At 44.4% G+C, this 16187-nt stretch overlaps 1 protein-coding gene and 1 long non-coding RNA gene across 4 annotated transcripts in view; one reads left to right on the top strand and one right to left on the bottom strand.

Moving 5' to 3' along the window:
- Positions 1-9094: 9094 nt before the first annotated feature.
- Positions 9095-11534, bottom strand: HSPA2 (heat shock protein family A (Hsp70) member 2). The gene has a single exon (XM_061376151.1). It carries the CDS (start codon positions 11423-11425, stop codon positions 9521-9523), a length of 1905 nt encoding a protein of 634 aa, XP_061232135.1. The 5' UTR covers positions 11426-11534; the 3' UTR covers positions 9095-9520.
- Positions 11535-12656: 1122 nt separating this feature from the next.
- Positions 12657-16187, top strand: part of LOC133224594 (uncharacterized) — a 9301-nt gene continuing 5770 nt past the window's right edge. Inside the window, exon 1 of one of the 3 annotated variants that reach the window (XR_009728893.1) lies at positions 12657-12784. This is a non-coding gene — a long non-coding RNA (uncharacterized LOC133224594). Of the gene's footprint in view, positions 12789-16187 lie in introns of all 3 variants that reach the window. The other 2 variants (XR_009728894.1, XR_009728895.1) reach the window with 2 other exon arrangements.

Here is a 16187-nt window from a genome sequence, read left to right as displayed (position 1 = left end):
CACTGATGTCTGTACAGCACTCTGAATGTTAAACATACTTTAGTTTCAGACTTTACAAGATTTAAAAGTATATCTACAGTGTCTCAAGTCTGTGACATGACCTAGGTCCCAACACAAGCAACCAGCTCAAGTTGCCCCTGGAAATAATTCCCATACACTATGACAGATCACTTTTGAGGGAGAGGTTTTGATCTTTGAGATAGTGTGAAGCACTTGCTTTTGCAAGCAGAGAATCTCTCATACTAGTCATTCACAGTGGGTCAGTGTTATATATAACTGGTACTGCTTAGATTGCACCCAAAATTAGTACAAGTTATAGGAACAAAAGCACTTTTTGCCAATAGAAGTCAAGTCCCCGCGAAGGGTGAGGCTTCACGTTACAGCTAAGCCAGCCTAGTTGTTGACGGAAGAGGCATTCTTGCCCCCTCCCATCAATTTTTACAACATTTATCTCGTGTGGATTCTTTATCTTCTCTGTCCCTGCAGCAAGGCGGCTCCCTGCACTGTCAAAAATAGTAATCCAGCAAAAATACATACGAAGCTTTCTGCTGAGTTAGCATTTAACATCATGGTGGTGTCAAAGAAGGGCCAGCAGAGATGCAGATAAAGACAAGGGGACAGCGGAGGACCACACTTTTCAGTACATCTGGTCAGCTATAATCTAAGAAATTTTTGTTAGTATAGCTGCACTAGGCCAGTACATACTTTGAAGAGATGAAAATACCTGACCTAAGACTTTTAGATAAATCAGTTCAGTAAGACGGAAGAAACATATCCTGTGCTTTCAGCTCTTAAAGTTGGCATTCATTTTTCCAATAGTTTCTGAGATGTTCATGATCACATGGAAAAACAAATAGGGAAAGAAAATTTCTTCAAAATCATTTGTCCCTAACTTACCCCCATTTCCACAGCCCTCCAAACACTGCAACTATTCTCCTACAGGTACTCTTTAAAGGTTTATTCATGCAAACAGAGTAAGCCAATGGATAGATAAACAAAAATCTCAGATCAGCCTGAAAATTCAGCTCTGGCTCTGTCCTCTACAGCCATCTCCTCTTTCTTTTCTTTTTTTTTTTTTTTTTTGCCAGTTGTATTGTGTATGTTTTGTTTCCAGTTGCTATTGCTGGCTGCCAAGTACGTATCCATGACTTGGCAGCCAAGTTACATATTTAAGAGGATGAGAGAAGCAGGTTTAGAAACAACCTCAGATCTCACTCATGGCAGCCAGGCAGCACTATAGAAATAGGCTCCCCACCAGGGTAAAGGGGGAAGTATGGAGCTGGTAGCTTGTTGACTCATTTGTGTAGAGTAGGGCTGTCATCACCCTCAGGAGACCATTATCCCATCTTGGCTCCAGCAGAAGTCGTGCCAAAAGGACTGGCAAAAGTAAAGGCGGAGTTGCAGATACTTGGGCTACCTATGTTAGCATTCACAGCACAGGAGGCAGGGGAGACAAGCCTTCACCTTTACTAATGTTGGGAGAAAATTGTCACAAAAAACCCAGACTAAACACAGGGAGAAACTAAGACTCAGAACTACCTACAGGGAGAACAACTGTGAAGGAAAAGGCTGGGGCTGATTGCTAAAGACAGAGCTGACCAGGCAGGCACAGAAGGCCTGGGAATCAGAGCAGCAGACAGGTGAACTAGGGGAAAATTAAGACAAATCCAGCAGGGATTTATGGAGAGTGGGACAGAATTGGCTCTGGCCCAGCACATGGACCAGGGCAGGCCACAGTTTCAGGGGGAATCCCAAGACTGACTGAATTACCAAGGCAGGAGACTTGGAATACTCAGAAGCAGCACTGTACTACCGTTAACCAAGTGTTTGCTGGAGGAGAACAGTTCAGCCCAAGTATTCCATGAGCTAAGGCTGCAGAGGTGAGCATCAAGCATCCCACCCATGCTGACTGCCCAAATGGGTATCAATCTTGAAAAAGAATTAGAAGCTTGGCATTGTGTGGCAAAGGAGATTAGTGTCTGTTGGATCCCTGCTTCAGCTGTTGCAAGAGTTGGAAGCTGTAAAAAGAGTGAGCCAGAAAATTAGAAGTGGAATTAAGGTATAAAAGTTGAAGCAGTTGAAGGCTACATGGGAAACTGATTTCCACATGGGCTTCAGTCACAGAATGCCAGGCAAATCACTCCAACCTGCATTCAACCCTAATGACCATTATTTGCATGCTCTTTTCTTTCTGAGCAAATGGCTTGGCTTCTTGGAATTCTGAAATGCAGGACTCAGTATCCACAGCTGTGACAGAAGCCAATGGGAACTCTGCTTTGAACAGCCTTAAAAACCATTTAATACTAAGCTGTCTGAAGAAAAAAGCTCCTAGTCATCTCCAGGGAAGACCATGTAATAGACACGTGGCATCTGGCTTTTGCTGACTTATCACCATCTTTCTGTGGGAATTATGCACATCTCAGGGCTGAAAACTGAACTGATAATATTGTGAAGCACTTGGGATGTAATGGTGATGACCTCAACAGGCAACCTCCTAAACGATAATTCTTCTCTAGAGCCAAGGCTGGAAAGCACACAGAAAATAGGGTGTAAATTGTACTGGGAAGCATTACTTTCTTTGCGCACACGCTGCCCATTGTGTGCACTGCCTCTTTCTACAGAAGAAACAAAAAAAAAAGAAATTGTTACTGGATAATTAAAAACTGGGTTCGAAAGCACAAGCACAAAGCAAGCAAGAAATACCTTGTTCTGATGGTCATAATTCTGAACAACTGACCTTGCAGCTGTAATAGGCTTCTTTTAATATTGTCATGTTTGTGTGTCCATGCACATCCCAGTAGCTGGGAACACTCAACAGTATGTGAATACACCTATTTTTTAAGTATATCTGATGTTTCGGTTGGATATCACACCCAGAAAATAAACACATGAATAAATTCAACAAAATTATCACTGACTCACCATCCAGCTATTCTCTTCCTTTTCTGCCTCTTTTTTCTTCTTGCTGTGTCATGTCTGTCTTCCATACCCACCGCATTAATTTCCTCCTCTTTTCCCAGGGTCAGTTAAATGACAGGCCTGGTTTCTCTGAGCATATTAGACTCTGTGTGTGCCCACTACTGTTTGCATTAAAAACACAAGTGCAGAATATAATTTCACAGTAACTAATTCTTAGTCCATGACTACGCCATTTACCTGCCAAGTACTTCTGCCTGCTCATTAGAAACAGGATCATGCTATATGAATGGAATAAATAATGTCCTCAGGCATGATAATGAACACCAGTATGTTTTTTCACTTCAGATTTGTGCAGAATTGAAGCTCAAAATTTCTTGGTTTCAGCAATTTGCACGGTTTTCACATATCAGCACTGCTGCATTTCAGTCCCATTCCTTGGACCACGCACAGCAAAGGGTAGTTGGACAGCTGCACTGTAAGTCCTGGAGAGATACTGTGTCCACTTCACATCCTGTCTTCCTGGGACACCAGCACTAGCCTTGCCGCAGACTCAGAGCCTGGCTGGCTGCTGCGTTCAGTGGTGGCTACATCCACAGCCACAAACTGGCTAAAGGTGTTTGATACGCAAAGGCAGCAATAGCTACCGAGCCCACATCTAAGAGAAATCAGGAGGCACTGATTGCCTAGCAGCGCTTATGGGAATGCAGGCTGCTTTTGGAAAGCCAGAAAAACCAGCTGCACATTCCTTTACTGAAATCCTTGTGCAATTACTCCCTCCGCATTGTTTTATCAGATGAGATTACTGAACATTAGCAGTTGTCAGCTGTTTTCATACAGCTAGGCATTTGCCTTGTGCCCCCAGTAATCAACCTTTTGTTATTAAAATGCCTCTAATAGGAAAGCCAAAGTATTGAAATGTATCTCATACTCAGTAGGTATTTTCAAAACTTTCATTTTGATTCTGTGTTCTGAGGTACTCAGAAATGTATGGAGCTTAACAAAAATGTCACAGCCTATTTTCTAGTTCTGCTGTAGGATATAATAACCATCTACATGCTACAGAATCAGGAAAACAAGTGAAAATTTAATACAGAAGTACTATAGGCAAGATCTCTATTCAACTCTATAAGCTTTGAAGGTAGCTTTTACAGGGAACTTCTTCACTTTTACTTTTAATTTGTTACAGGACTTATTGGCTTATTAGAATTTTTAGTTTAGCTAGCCTCCACCTGCAGGGCTGGGGATAGGACTAAGGACATACTGTCATCAGTTCTCTTTAACCAGACTGTGTTTGGTACATTTGCAAACATGTTGGGAATGAGATCTGCAGCAGGAAAAGGATTCTGCCAAATGAGAGGTAAATGTGGTTTTCATAGAAATAAGCTTACATTTTTAGACACAGCCTGGAAAAAAAATAATGCTGTGTTCAGCTACGACGTGATTGGTACAGTGTCAGTTCAGCCATGCAACAGCTCATACAGGGATTGACTTAAAATATTTAATTATGCTTGCCAGTGAACAGCAAGACAACCAAGACCCTAAATCCATTTTTTTATCTAGAGTGCTGCCTGAAACAAATAGCATTTGCACTGCTAGAAGTCTTTTTGTTCTTCAATCCTATTAAAAATAGATTTTTAACTGCTGATCTGCAATCATTTGGAGCAGCAAAATTTTGAACTGCTCCAACAGACAGGGTACAGGTGCTGCTAACTGCTACCTAAGCATAAGCAAGAAAGACCTTACGCTGCTTGGTCCAGGATATAACAGCAATTTGTCAACTTTGCACTGGCCAACACACACTACCAAGTCCTGCAAGATGGGAGAGAGTGTCTTCAGTAATAGAAAGGAACAAAAATTTCCTATACTGCTACTGATTTTCCTTAAAAGAAAGACTACAAGAAACATGTTGGCTCTTAAAGGGAAATTCACCCCTTCTCTGAAATTCCTGGCTCATGCTGTTATTGGGATGACAAGAGGAACCAGCTTGTCTGTGTCTACACCCTACTGATGCAGGAGAGTAAAGGCAAATGGGTCATGCAAGGGTGGATCAGGGTTTTTTAATACTGCCGTTTCATCTGTGGAAATGAAATATGTTGTTGCATCTGGAAATGCTGGCCTGCTCCACTACATAATCACCATGCTGCTGCAAGCAAAATCTACTCTGGAGGCAGGTCTATGCTATAGGCTTCTGCCTGCATAAATACGTGGATGAGAGTGGAGGAGAGATGTGATACCTGACCCACATAGGTGTGCTAAAGCAGCTTTACTAGCATAACTTGTTTTGCTGCGGGGTAAGGAGGAGTTATAACTTTCTTGTAATGAACAAGTGCAGAGCATAATTTGCTGCTGTAAGAGCATCCACATGCTTTGCTGGTTTAATATCACAGAATTCCCATGTGCCAAGGTACAGTGGCTGTGATGTAAGCAGACATTAGACCACTGTGTGCTTTCTAAAGGGACACAGTTAAGGGAAACTTATGGCAGGAAGAAGGCAAAAGAGGAGAACTGGAACACCTTTTAAGTAAGTAAAGCTTGAAATGCAATGCACTGACAAGACTGAAAAAAAAAAGAACTTTAAAATACATCATGTCCTAACTGTGAGTGTAAGGACATGCTTTTTAACATGATGCCTCGCGTTTAGCAGAAGTGCAGAGTCTGGAAATGTGAATTCCCTGAACATTTCCTTTCTTTTTTGCTGTTCGTTGTATGTATCTCTTGGAGTGGCTCACAATGGAGAAGACAAAATTTCTGGTGCAGTACTAAGATGCCACATCTCCTTCAAAGTTGTCACCCCGTGGCTGTGCCCCACAGTGCCCTAAGCCTTCAAGGAGAACCTCTCAAATAAATGACAGGCAGCTTCTAAGAGAAAGGCTGCCCAACCTGCAGGGCCCTATGCCGTGTCTCCCGAGAGACAAAAGGAAGGCTGCCAGGATATACTCATTCCTGCCCTTAAGATAGTATCACAAGGGATGAGCAGGGCTGTAGCCTGTCTGCTAAGTCCTGTGTGCAAACTTCAAACAGACGCTCTGGAGGCGGCAGGGCACGGGGCTGACTCACCCAGCTGGCTGGCTGGACGCAGCCTGCCCAAACACGTCTCAGCGTTCCAGCTCCCGGGTGGGTTGCCCCCAGACACCTCTTGTCCTCAGCTCCCTCCAAGGCCTCTCACATGGCACGTTGTTGCAGTAATGCTTTTGTGCTTTGTCTTTTTCTGGCTCTTCCCACTCCCCTGCAAAGCAAGGGTATGGAATTGCAGGGTGACCTCCATCACACACAGGAGTGATTGCTTTACATTGCTCCACACCTGGATGCACCATAAGTAAGGCACTAAGGCGCCTAAGGTTTTAATTTGGGTGATTAAATTCTCCTGTATTAATGCTACCAGTGTTCTTCTATATAAATAATACCATCCATACAAACTTGATCAGCAAATATAAGAAGTTACAAAGTTATAATCACTTTATATCCTTCCTATGGGTTTGGTCCTTTGCACAGCCCTGTTTAAGAATAAGCAAGATCAGAAACCCAGGCCCATGGTTTTGACAGAAGATGGTGGCATTCCTGGTGAGTCAGGACAGTACAAAGGATGAGCGACGCGGAGCACAGAAGCAATGAAACTGCAGATGTTAGACAAGATTATTTTCCTGGCTTTGACAAATTCATTTGAAATGTGCAACTGCTCCCCAGAACTACATGTACTCACCAAATACAGCTATTTGCAAATGAGCAGCATTTTCCCCTCTGCTATTTATTTCTTTAAGAAGACTGGGGGGGGGTAAATGTAGTCCCACCAGAGTCTATGGGAAGTTTCAACTAATAGGATCAGAGCTCACGCTATGGTAAGTACAATATACTGAAAATCAATTCAGAGTTATTCTTTATTTTATAAACTAAGTGAATGAATGCAAGGAATCTAGCTCTGAGCCCTTCAAGTTTCCTGCCACTTGCATTTTGGGGGCTTGTTCACGTATTTGAAAGGCCACTTTGTGCCTCAGGACTTAAATCCTTTTCCAGTCATGTAAGTCAGCAGAAGTTTCTCATCTTTCACATATCCCATACACAGTCCAGGTGTGTCCACATTAAAAAAATATCCCTTTCCAAGGAAAAAATAAATAAACATATATATATACACACACACATATATACATCTGCACACAATTACTCCACTGTTAACCTGCTCATGCCCTCAGCCTCTGGGGTATTTTAATCATCTAGGCAGGTACTATACTTCCGTGGTCTCTGTTGCTCCCTGCCTGCCCCACCACCAACGGGCACAGAGCAGCAGTGGCCAAGCTGAGAGAAAGGACAGATGACAGCACAGGCTTGTGACAAACCATCTGCTCTGTGCATTTAGCTACAGCAGCTCTGCAACACACTTAAATAGAAGTTTAGGAAAACAACAAAAAATTGCACTTAATAACTGGGCAGCAGCGCTGCGGAATGCACAGCAAGGGCTGAAAAGTAAAGGAAACTATGTGGCAAGGGCAATTACCAGTCAGTTAATAGGAAAAAAAAAGTTCACCTACATTTTCAACAAACATGAATGCTACCTCAGCCTCACCATTGCGCCACAGTAGTGGGATTTCAGGCAGGAAGAGTGTATCTAGCAAAGCTTGACAGTTTGCAGCAACAGCTTTTCACTTACAGATCATCTACTCTATTCATAAGCATGTATACCTATTAGTTCCTTAAAAAAACAAGCAAAATTTAAAACTCATTCTGTCGCCTCATTCTCAGGGGTCCTGTATACCTCAGCCTGGAAATCAAGAGGGTGATTGCCAGCAAGATGCCATGCACATCAACATCAAAAGCACCCAGCTTCATTACAGCTTGTCGAGATTTCACTGCAGCACTCAGCAGGTGCTGAAGTTTCTGTGACTTCTCAGATCTCTAAGCCATGGCACAGCCATTTCACTAGGAACTATTCAATAAAACTTGAAGGGGGTTTGAATCACTTGTGACAACAGCTGATCATACAAGCTTTTAACAAGCCTCACACCCCCAGATGGCAGCTACTGGAACCCCTTTCAGTAGCCAGTGAAGAAAAACCCCCCAATCAGTGCCCTGGCAAACCAGCGAAGAAAAATCCACATAGTAAACCAGAGTCCTGTTTCTCTGATGATTATTAAACACCAATCAAGTTTATTTTTGTCACCCTCTTCTCACAAAATATTTTTATAAACTTTTTATAGACATATATACACATCAGTTACAAGCTGAAGGAACTGAAGTCCTCAACCTTCCTTGCAGCACAGGAGGCCAGCAGGGCAGCGCTGCTGTGCTTCCCAGCACCCCAACACTCCCACTTACAACCGAGCAAACAAAACAAAACACAGCAGATGACTGCCTTCGGCTGCCCACTGCTCTGCGGTTTTCTCCCTTAAAGGACAAGCCAGTCAAAAAATGTGCATGTCATCAGACTCCTCCATTAGAGCTCATTAATTTGCAGCTCCTCAGAGTCTGAACACTGCATGGTTTTTGCTTTCTTAAAGGAAGCAAAAACAAAAAGAAACAAACCGCTCTGGAGTCGGTTTGAAGTAAAGTCAGACAAGTTTAACTACTACAAATTTTGTCTGTTCCGTCAAGTTCAGCGTCTCAGCTCCCTGTGCAGCACCCCCAGCTCTCAAGAGTGTCCTTGGCAGCACGGTGTGGCTGGGGGAGGGGGGGGAACCAACCCCACAAACAAAAAAACAAACACATTCAGTGAAGTATATGCTCAGCTTGCACACCAGCAATCCAAAAATAACTGTAACAACACAATAGCTGACCACAAACCCATCTCTGTTTTATCAAGCCCAGCACGACTGTTTTTGTTGTACTTATTTCCCCACTGCTCACAGCAAGAGGAACACAGCATTTCTCCGTGTTTTTCCAGGGCTGGAGAAGCTGGGCTGGGTCCTGCCGCCACCACCATAAGCTGTGGATGAACAGCAAGTCCTGCCCAACACCCCCTACTCGGGGTAACTTTTCCCTCCCCAGTGCTCCCCAGGCTGTGCTCTGTTTCAGCAAGCTGCCACCCCCCATCCCACCGCAGCAGCTACTTTACTCACTTTCTGCTCACAGCACCTTCCTGGGTGCAAGAGCTCAGGGGCTGCAGACACTACCAGGAAGGTCCTCCTCACACACCCCTCCCATACCTACCCCAATACTGCCCCTTCACAGAGAGGAGGAAGATAGGTTTATGCTTCAAATAAGTTTTATTTATTACCAAAATTTCCAGAAGCTGAATTTGGCATATATTTTTAACCTTCTGTAAAGATTCTCATGCATAACTTGAAACTTGTCAGCTGCAACAGTCAAGTGGTTACTTTAGAAGAGACACTTAAACAGAGACAAAACATCCAGAGTACAAACAGCTGTATCTGAATTAACAAAACTTGTCTATTACTAACCTTATAAAGCAGGACGTGCCTTCCCTTTTATCAAAATCAAGATGACAGATCTGCATTTATACACACCCAACAGAATAAACTCTGTTACCGGCAAGGACGTTTTCCTTAAAGGTTAGGGGGAGAAAAAAAAAAAAAACAACAAAAAAAAAAACCACAAAACAAAGCAAAGAATGGAGTGACTGTCCATTAACCAGTCTATGTTTCAGTCCTTTTTAATCTACTTCTTCGATGGTTGGGCCACCGGAGCCACCCGCCCCAGCACCTCCAGCCCCCTGGTACAATTTTGTGACGATCGGGTTGCAGAGTTTCTCCAGCTCTTTCTGTTTGTGCTCATACTCTTCCTTCTCAGCCATCTGGTTGCGATCCAGCCACGAGACCACCTCCCGGCACTTGTCGAGCACTTTCTGCTTGTCCTGGTCACTTATTTTTCCCTTCAGTTTCTCATCCTCCACTGTCTGCTTCATGTTGTAAGTGTAGGACTCGAGGGAGTTCTTGGCAGACACCCTATCTCTGTTAGCTTCATCCTCTGCTTTGTATTTCTCTGCTTCTTGCACCATACGGTCAATGTCATCCTTGCTAAGGCGACCCTTGTCATTGGTGATGGTGATCTTGTTCTCCTTACCCGTGCTCTTGTCCACAGCACTGACATTCAGGATACCATTGGCATCGATATCAAAAGTAACTTCGATCTGGGGGACTCCACGAGGCGCTGGGGGGATGCCCGTTAGGTCAAACTTGCCCAGCAAGTTGTTGTCCTTCGTCATAGCCCTCTCACCCTCATATACCTGGACCAGGACGCTGCTCTGGTTGTCTGAATAGGTGGTGAAGGTCTGAGTTTGTTTGGTGGGAATGGTGGTGTTGCGCTTGATGAGAGCAGTCATCACTCCACCCGCTGTCTCAATGCCCAGGGACAGAGGGGTGACATCCAACAGCAGCAGATCCTGCACATTCTCAGACTTGTCTCCCATGAGGATAGCTGCTTGCACTGCTGCACCGTAAGCAACAGCCTCATCGGGGTTGATGCTCTTGTTGAGCTCTTTGCCATTGAAGAAGTCCTGTAGCAGCTTCTGGATCTTCGGGATACGGGTAGAGCCACCCACCAGCACGATCTCTTGGATCTGGCCCTTGTCTAGCTTAGCATCACGCAGAGCCTTCTCCACTGGCTCCAGGGTGCCACGGAAAAGATCTGCATTGAGCTCCTCAAAGCGGGCACGGGTAATAGAGGTGTAGAAGTCAATACCCTCGAAGAGGGAATCAATCTCAATGCTAGCTTGTGTGGAAGAGCTGAGGGTGCGCTTTGCCCTCTCACAAGCCGTACGCAGCCGCCTCACCGCACGCTTGTTGCCAGCAATGTCACGCTTGTGCTTACGCTTGAATTCTTCCACAAAATGGTTCACCATACGGTTATCAAAGTCTTCCCCACCCAGATGGGTATCACCAGCTGTGGACTTCACCTCAAAGATTCCATCCTCAATGGTAAGGATGGACACATCAAAAGTACCCCCTCCCAAGTCAAAGATGAGCACATTCTTCTCACCAGCTCGAGTACCTTTCTTGTCCAAGCCATAGGCTATAGCAGCTGCTGTGGGCTCATTGATAATACGCATCACATTAAGGCCAGTGATGGTGCCAGCATCTTTGGTGGCCTGGCGCTGGGAGTCATTGAAATAAGCAGGCACTGTAATGACGGCATTCTGCACTTTGCGCCCCAGGTAGGCCTCAGCAATCTCCTTCATCTTGGTTAGGACCATAGAGCTGATCTCCTCTGGGAAGAAAGTCTTCATCTCACCTTTGTACTCCACTTGCACCTTGGGCTTGCCACTATCATTCACCACACGGAAGGGCCAGTGCTTCATATCCGACTGCACTGTGGGGTCATCATACTTGCGGCCAATGAGACGCTTAGCATCAAAGATGGTGTTGGTAGGGTTCATAGCCACCTGGTTCTTGGCAGCATCACCGATGAGGCGCTCTGTATCAGTGAAGGCCACATAGCTGGGTGTGGTTCGGTTCCCTTGGTCGTTGGCAATGATCTCCACTTTGCCATGCTGGAAGACACCCACGCAGGAGTACGTGGTGCCCAGGTCGATGCCGATTGCCGGCCCTTTGCCAGACATGATGTCAGTTTGCTCTGATCAGCCACTCACCCACGCCAGCCGCTCCCGCCACCCGCTCTCGCTGCTTTCCGCGGCGCGATGTGCCGAGCCGCTGCCGCTGCCGCACGCTTTATAGCCGGCTGGGCCGTCTTCTGGAACCTGCCAGAACCCTGATGGCCAATCTGGACACCCGCCCGCCTCCACCAGCCAATCGCCTCTGAGAATTACCGGAGAGCACCCACCTCCTACCCTCTGGCCAATCAGAGCCGTGGCTCCCACCCGCCAGCCCAGCCCTCCCCGCTGTACCGCTGCCAAACGAACCCTTTCTTCCTGCTCCTTCTCGATCCGTCCCGTCTTGCAGTCTGCGCCATAGCCCTCCACCAATCACCACACGCCGTTGGCACTGGCCCCGCCCCCGCCACAAACTCTGCGAGAAAGTTCCCGTAGACATGCGAAGCAGGGCCGGTGATTGACATCAGCGCTATCCAATGGGGATCGGGCCGCCGTAACCGGGAGGGGCAGGCCGGGTGGTCGCTATGCGACTCGCTTGTTCATCCCCCTGAGGACAGTGGCGTAAGGGAGGAGCGTGGCCGCGCCTCCCGGTGTGTGCTTCAGCGCTGCGGTCATCTTGCAGCCGGCCGCCAGCTGATGGGGAGTTTACCCTTATTTGGTCGCGAGGAGGCAGAAATTCATCTCCACACACCCCCCTCTCTCCCTCCGGTCACCCTTACACCCGCGGCTTGTCAGTGCCAAACGGCAGCCGAGCCGTGTCCGCCGTGTCGCCGCGACCCCGGTGGGGGCAGGGCTGAGGCGCCGCCAGCCTGAGGAGACTTCTCCGCAGTGCCGGTGGCTTGTCGCCCTCCCGCTATGGCAGAGGGAAGGTCCAGCAGCGAGCGAAGGCTGAGGCGTTTTTTAGCTTTATTTCGGCAGCAGTTGGTTGGCTGACAGCCCTCCGCGCCCATACCCGCCCGGGCGGGCTCTCCCCTCGCCCTGAGGGCCGCAGTCGGTGGTCAGTCACGGCTTGTGGGTGCTGCCGAAGTGGCGGGTAGCCTGTTCCGGTACCGGGAGGCAAACATGGAAAGAAGGAGTTAGGGGCTTGGGAAGCCCTGTTGCTGCGTGTTCCTGCATGGTGACCATTCTTGAAACGCTTCCAAATTTTTTTCTGTTGTGCTAATGCAGAATGTCGTCACGCCTACATTTAGCAAAAGCTATGAAGCTATTAACTCGGAGCTGGGAAAGTGCTTTGATGGAAATCTATTACACATGAAAATGCGCTGCTGTGCTTCCTCCAAATTACTCTTACTTTGAGACAAACGCTTCAAAATATTCCAGTAAGGAGAGCAGAATACCACACCGAGTTCTTTTTTTCTCCGAGGCTTAGTGAGTAGCTCCTTTACGATAGCTACTTTAAAAGTGCGGCTAAAAGTCTGCCGCCCACAGACTTCACGTGTTACGTGAGAGAAGGATTAAATACACTGTACGCTTAACTCATCACTAATTTTGTCCCCAGCCTTCAGCGTTACACTGTATCAGCCCTCATAGAAAATACGTTACAGCTTTTCCCAGCCTGGTTTGTTTTCACGTAGTTATTATAGATACTCTGAACTCCCGATCAAAAACATCCTTGCTGTAATTAATGTGCTTTTCAAAACCTTCTTGCAAGACATGAAGATTCCACCTCTTTTGTGTGGTATGTGTGTATGTAGCTTTGAGATGGAAGAGCTTCCATTTCTGACAGTAAATACTGTACATGCTTAAGTAACTATTATTCTCCCACAGATACTGGTCTTTTTTCACACAGGTTCTGACCTCACGGAAATCCGAGTAAGTCAGTGGAAAATGGAAATAGCTCTCCCCGCGTCCAACAGGAGCTGCTCTGTATATACAGTATGCATATTTCTTTGATGGGAAGGGTGTCGGTTTCTCTTGTAGTTAGACCAGTGACTGATTCATCACCAAGCTGTCTCTTCCTGTAATTCACTGCTACTTCATTCAGTTGATTTTATCGTATGGAGAGAGGAGAAATTCCAGAGCAATAGAGAGAGGTGATTGATAAATTCCATTTCAGCTGAAAAGTTGGTTTTATTATTTGTGTCCTTGTGAGGATTGTCCCTTAGGAGCACTAGTAATGCACAAGAACCCTGTTTTGATAGCTGCAGTACAAACTCAGATCATGTTATTTCTGAGTAAAAAGAGGATTCCTGCCTCAAAAAGGTATGTACAGAAACAGAGATGGAGAGAGCTAAGAAATAATACAATATCGATTAACACAATAACCAGTCTTTGCAGCAAAATTAATTTGATACCCCTTTTAAGTGTAGCTGTAATCAATCAGGTTTTTATCAGATTTAGAAGTGACATTTCATTAATTTTGGCCTAAAGCTTTTTAATATATGTTTTATCAGCTCAGGCACAAAATACATACAACAGCTCCAGACAAAACTTGTTTGGGGTTTCCTTGGCCCAGTAACTAGTATGGCCCTGATATGGTTGTACTGATATCCAGACGTGCTGATGTCCCAGATGTGCTGATAACCTGTTAAAGAGCTGTTTGCATTGACTAGGTTACTGCTTATCCTGATGGTACTCCCTCAGTCCTATTTATTTCATCATTTGAATGGTTGTTTTGCTATAGTAAATTTGGGGGAAGGATTTTGGAGGAATTCGAATTCTTACGGTGTAAATGACACACTTGTCAGTCTCAGAAAAAATCAAAAGTTCTGTAGACTGAGGCTACCAAATACTTCATTTAGCTTGTTGCAGAAATACTTCTTTTCCAGATGAGCACATAGGTACTGTTTTGTTCTCGGACAACGATATGTACAGGTCTGAGCTGCTCTTTAAGCTGTTGTTCCTAATCAGAAGTTCATGTGATGTTCTTGCCATCACCTCTCATCTCTTAACAATGTCCTTAGAGAAAGAACTGTCTAACTAGAGGGAGCAACCTCCAAAACATCATTAAACTTATTCCCTTTTCTCAACAAGAGCTATTACAAGCCTGCTTTTTGTCAGCAGTTCTCTAAGACTTTTTGAACAATTTGTGGACCAACTCATCTATGCTGTCATACTCTCATATGGGAAGAGCCACATGATTTTCTTTTATGTTGCTTCACATGCAGTCATGTTATAGGTGAGCTAAACAGACTGGCTCAGAAATTAAAGAGTGAGCTTATGGTGAGAACTTCTGCACAAGTCTGATTTTCCCTTTAACAAAACATTTGCTGTTATTCTCCCATCCTGAATGTGTAAGCCATATTTTCCTAGTAACTTTCAGAACAGCAAGTTAGCAACTCTGGAAGTAGGAGGCTGCTTTCTGATCCATTTATTTGTGTTTAGGATCAATAATACACCCATGAGTCCTGTTTGGCAGCATTATGTAATGTGCTGTATGATCTTCACCATTACACCACCCAGCCAGAAATGAAGGTGGTAGATTCTTCAATGGAGCAAGAGCTCAGTATCTGGCACAGAGCTAAGAATTCAGCCCTTTATCTTGGTATTTCATAAGGCAGTGTAGTCTAAAAACAGGAGTGAATACAACTTAAAGTTTAGTCAGACATCAGCCACTTGAATCATTAAAATGATAGAAGTTAAAATGCAATGATCTGTTCAGGTTTAAAAATCAGAAGCCCTTAGACCTTAAATTCTGGTATCCATTTCCCTTGTATCCATTTGCCTCATATCCATTTCCCTAGTAAATCTATCCAGAATATTGAAAAAATCAGATTGTATTGGTGAGGATAAATGAATTCTTTTATAATACATCAATCAGTTCAGACCAGTCTAAGTAACAGCTGTGCTAGGAATGAAGAATACTTTGCCATAATATCTTTTAATCACTGAAATTCTTCATCTCATTTGTATTTGTGAATATATGTCTAGTAACTGGAACTCAGACAAGAACTATCAGTATATAAAATGACAAGATTCTTCTGACAAAGTGCTGCTGTATTAAAAATCATCATGTATGTGGGAGGGAACCATGTAACTTTTTTATGTTACTTTTTTTTTATATACTTCCACTTTTTGCACAGAGATGCTTCTTGTTTGAAAGACAGCCACGATACATGATTTTTCTTAAATAAGTGTTCCTTTGTGTTTGTTAATAACAAAATAAAGTTCTGATAATCAGTATGTTTTTGGCAATTACATAACTGCATGATTACTAATATGGACATACTCAGAACAGCAGAATATAGGGTAGGGTAATTTGGTATTGCCAAACCAGAAGTTCAAAAATCATGAGTCAGATCTCCTAAAATTATAAACCTAGTTTAAAATTACGAGCTTAAAAAACACACATGGCTTTATTTACCTTCTGGCTTTTTAGTTTTTAGCATATGGTCAGATTACACTTTTCGGATTTTCCATGTAATCTGCAGAGCTAATTTAAACAAAAATAAAATAGCTGATACACCATCTCACAACAAAAACTAAGCTGCTTCAGATTGATTAGACTCAATAAAATCATGGAAGTTGTCAACACTGATTAAACTAATGCTTGATGTTTCAAGGAAATTATTTTATAATTAAGTGGTTTTAAAACACATTTATTTACATAGACTTCTGACAGTTGCGGAGGTGTGATTAAAAGCTGGGGTTAGTATCACTAGTGCTAACCAGATGAGCTGGCGTGCTGTGCATTTTAGGCAGTCAGTTCTTTACTTTCCTAGAACTGCAGCCTCCTCTTCTTGCAGTCAGTGCCAGCTCTACTGACAGTAATAAATAAGGGACTTCAAAGCAGATAGTTTGCAAGTAATAATAGAATCAGATCAGAAAAGGG

The sequence above is a fragment of the Neopsephotus bourkii genome, unplaced genomic scaffold (genome assembly GCF_033783945.1).
Source record: "Neopsephotus bourkii isolate Nb327-2 ecotype Australia unplaced genomic scaffold, CSIRO-AGI_Nbou_v1 NB_1707, whole genome shotgun sequence".
Lineage (NCBI taxonomy): Eukaryota > Metazoa > Chordata > Aves > Psittaciformes > Psittacidae > Neopsephotus > Neopsephotus bourkii.
This window is presented reverse-complemented; position numbering and strand designations above follow the sequence as displayed.

Bases quoted from the DNA above. Each gene is read 5' to 3' on its own strand.
- HSPA2 (XM_061376151.1), bottom strand. From the start codon at position 11,425: ATGTCTGGCAAAGGGCCGGCAATCGGCATCGACCTGGGCACCACGTAC.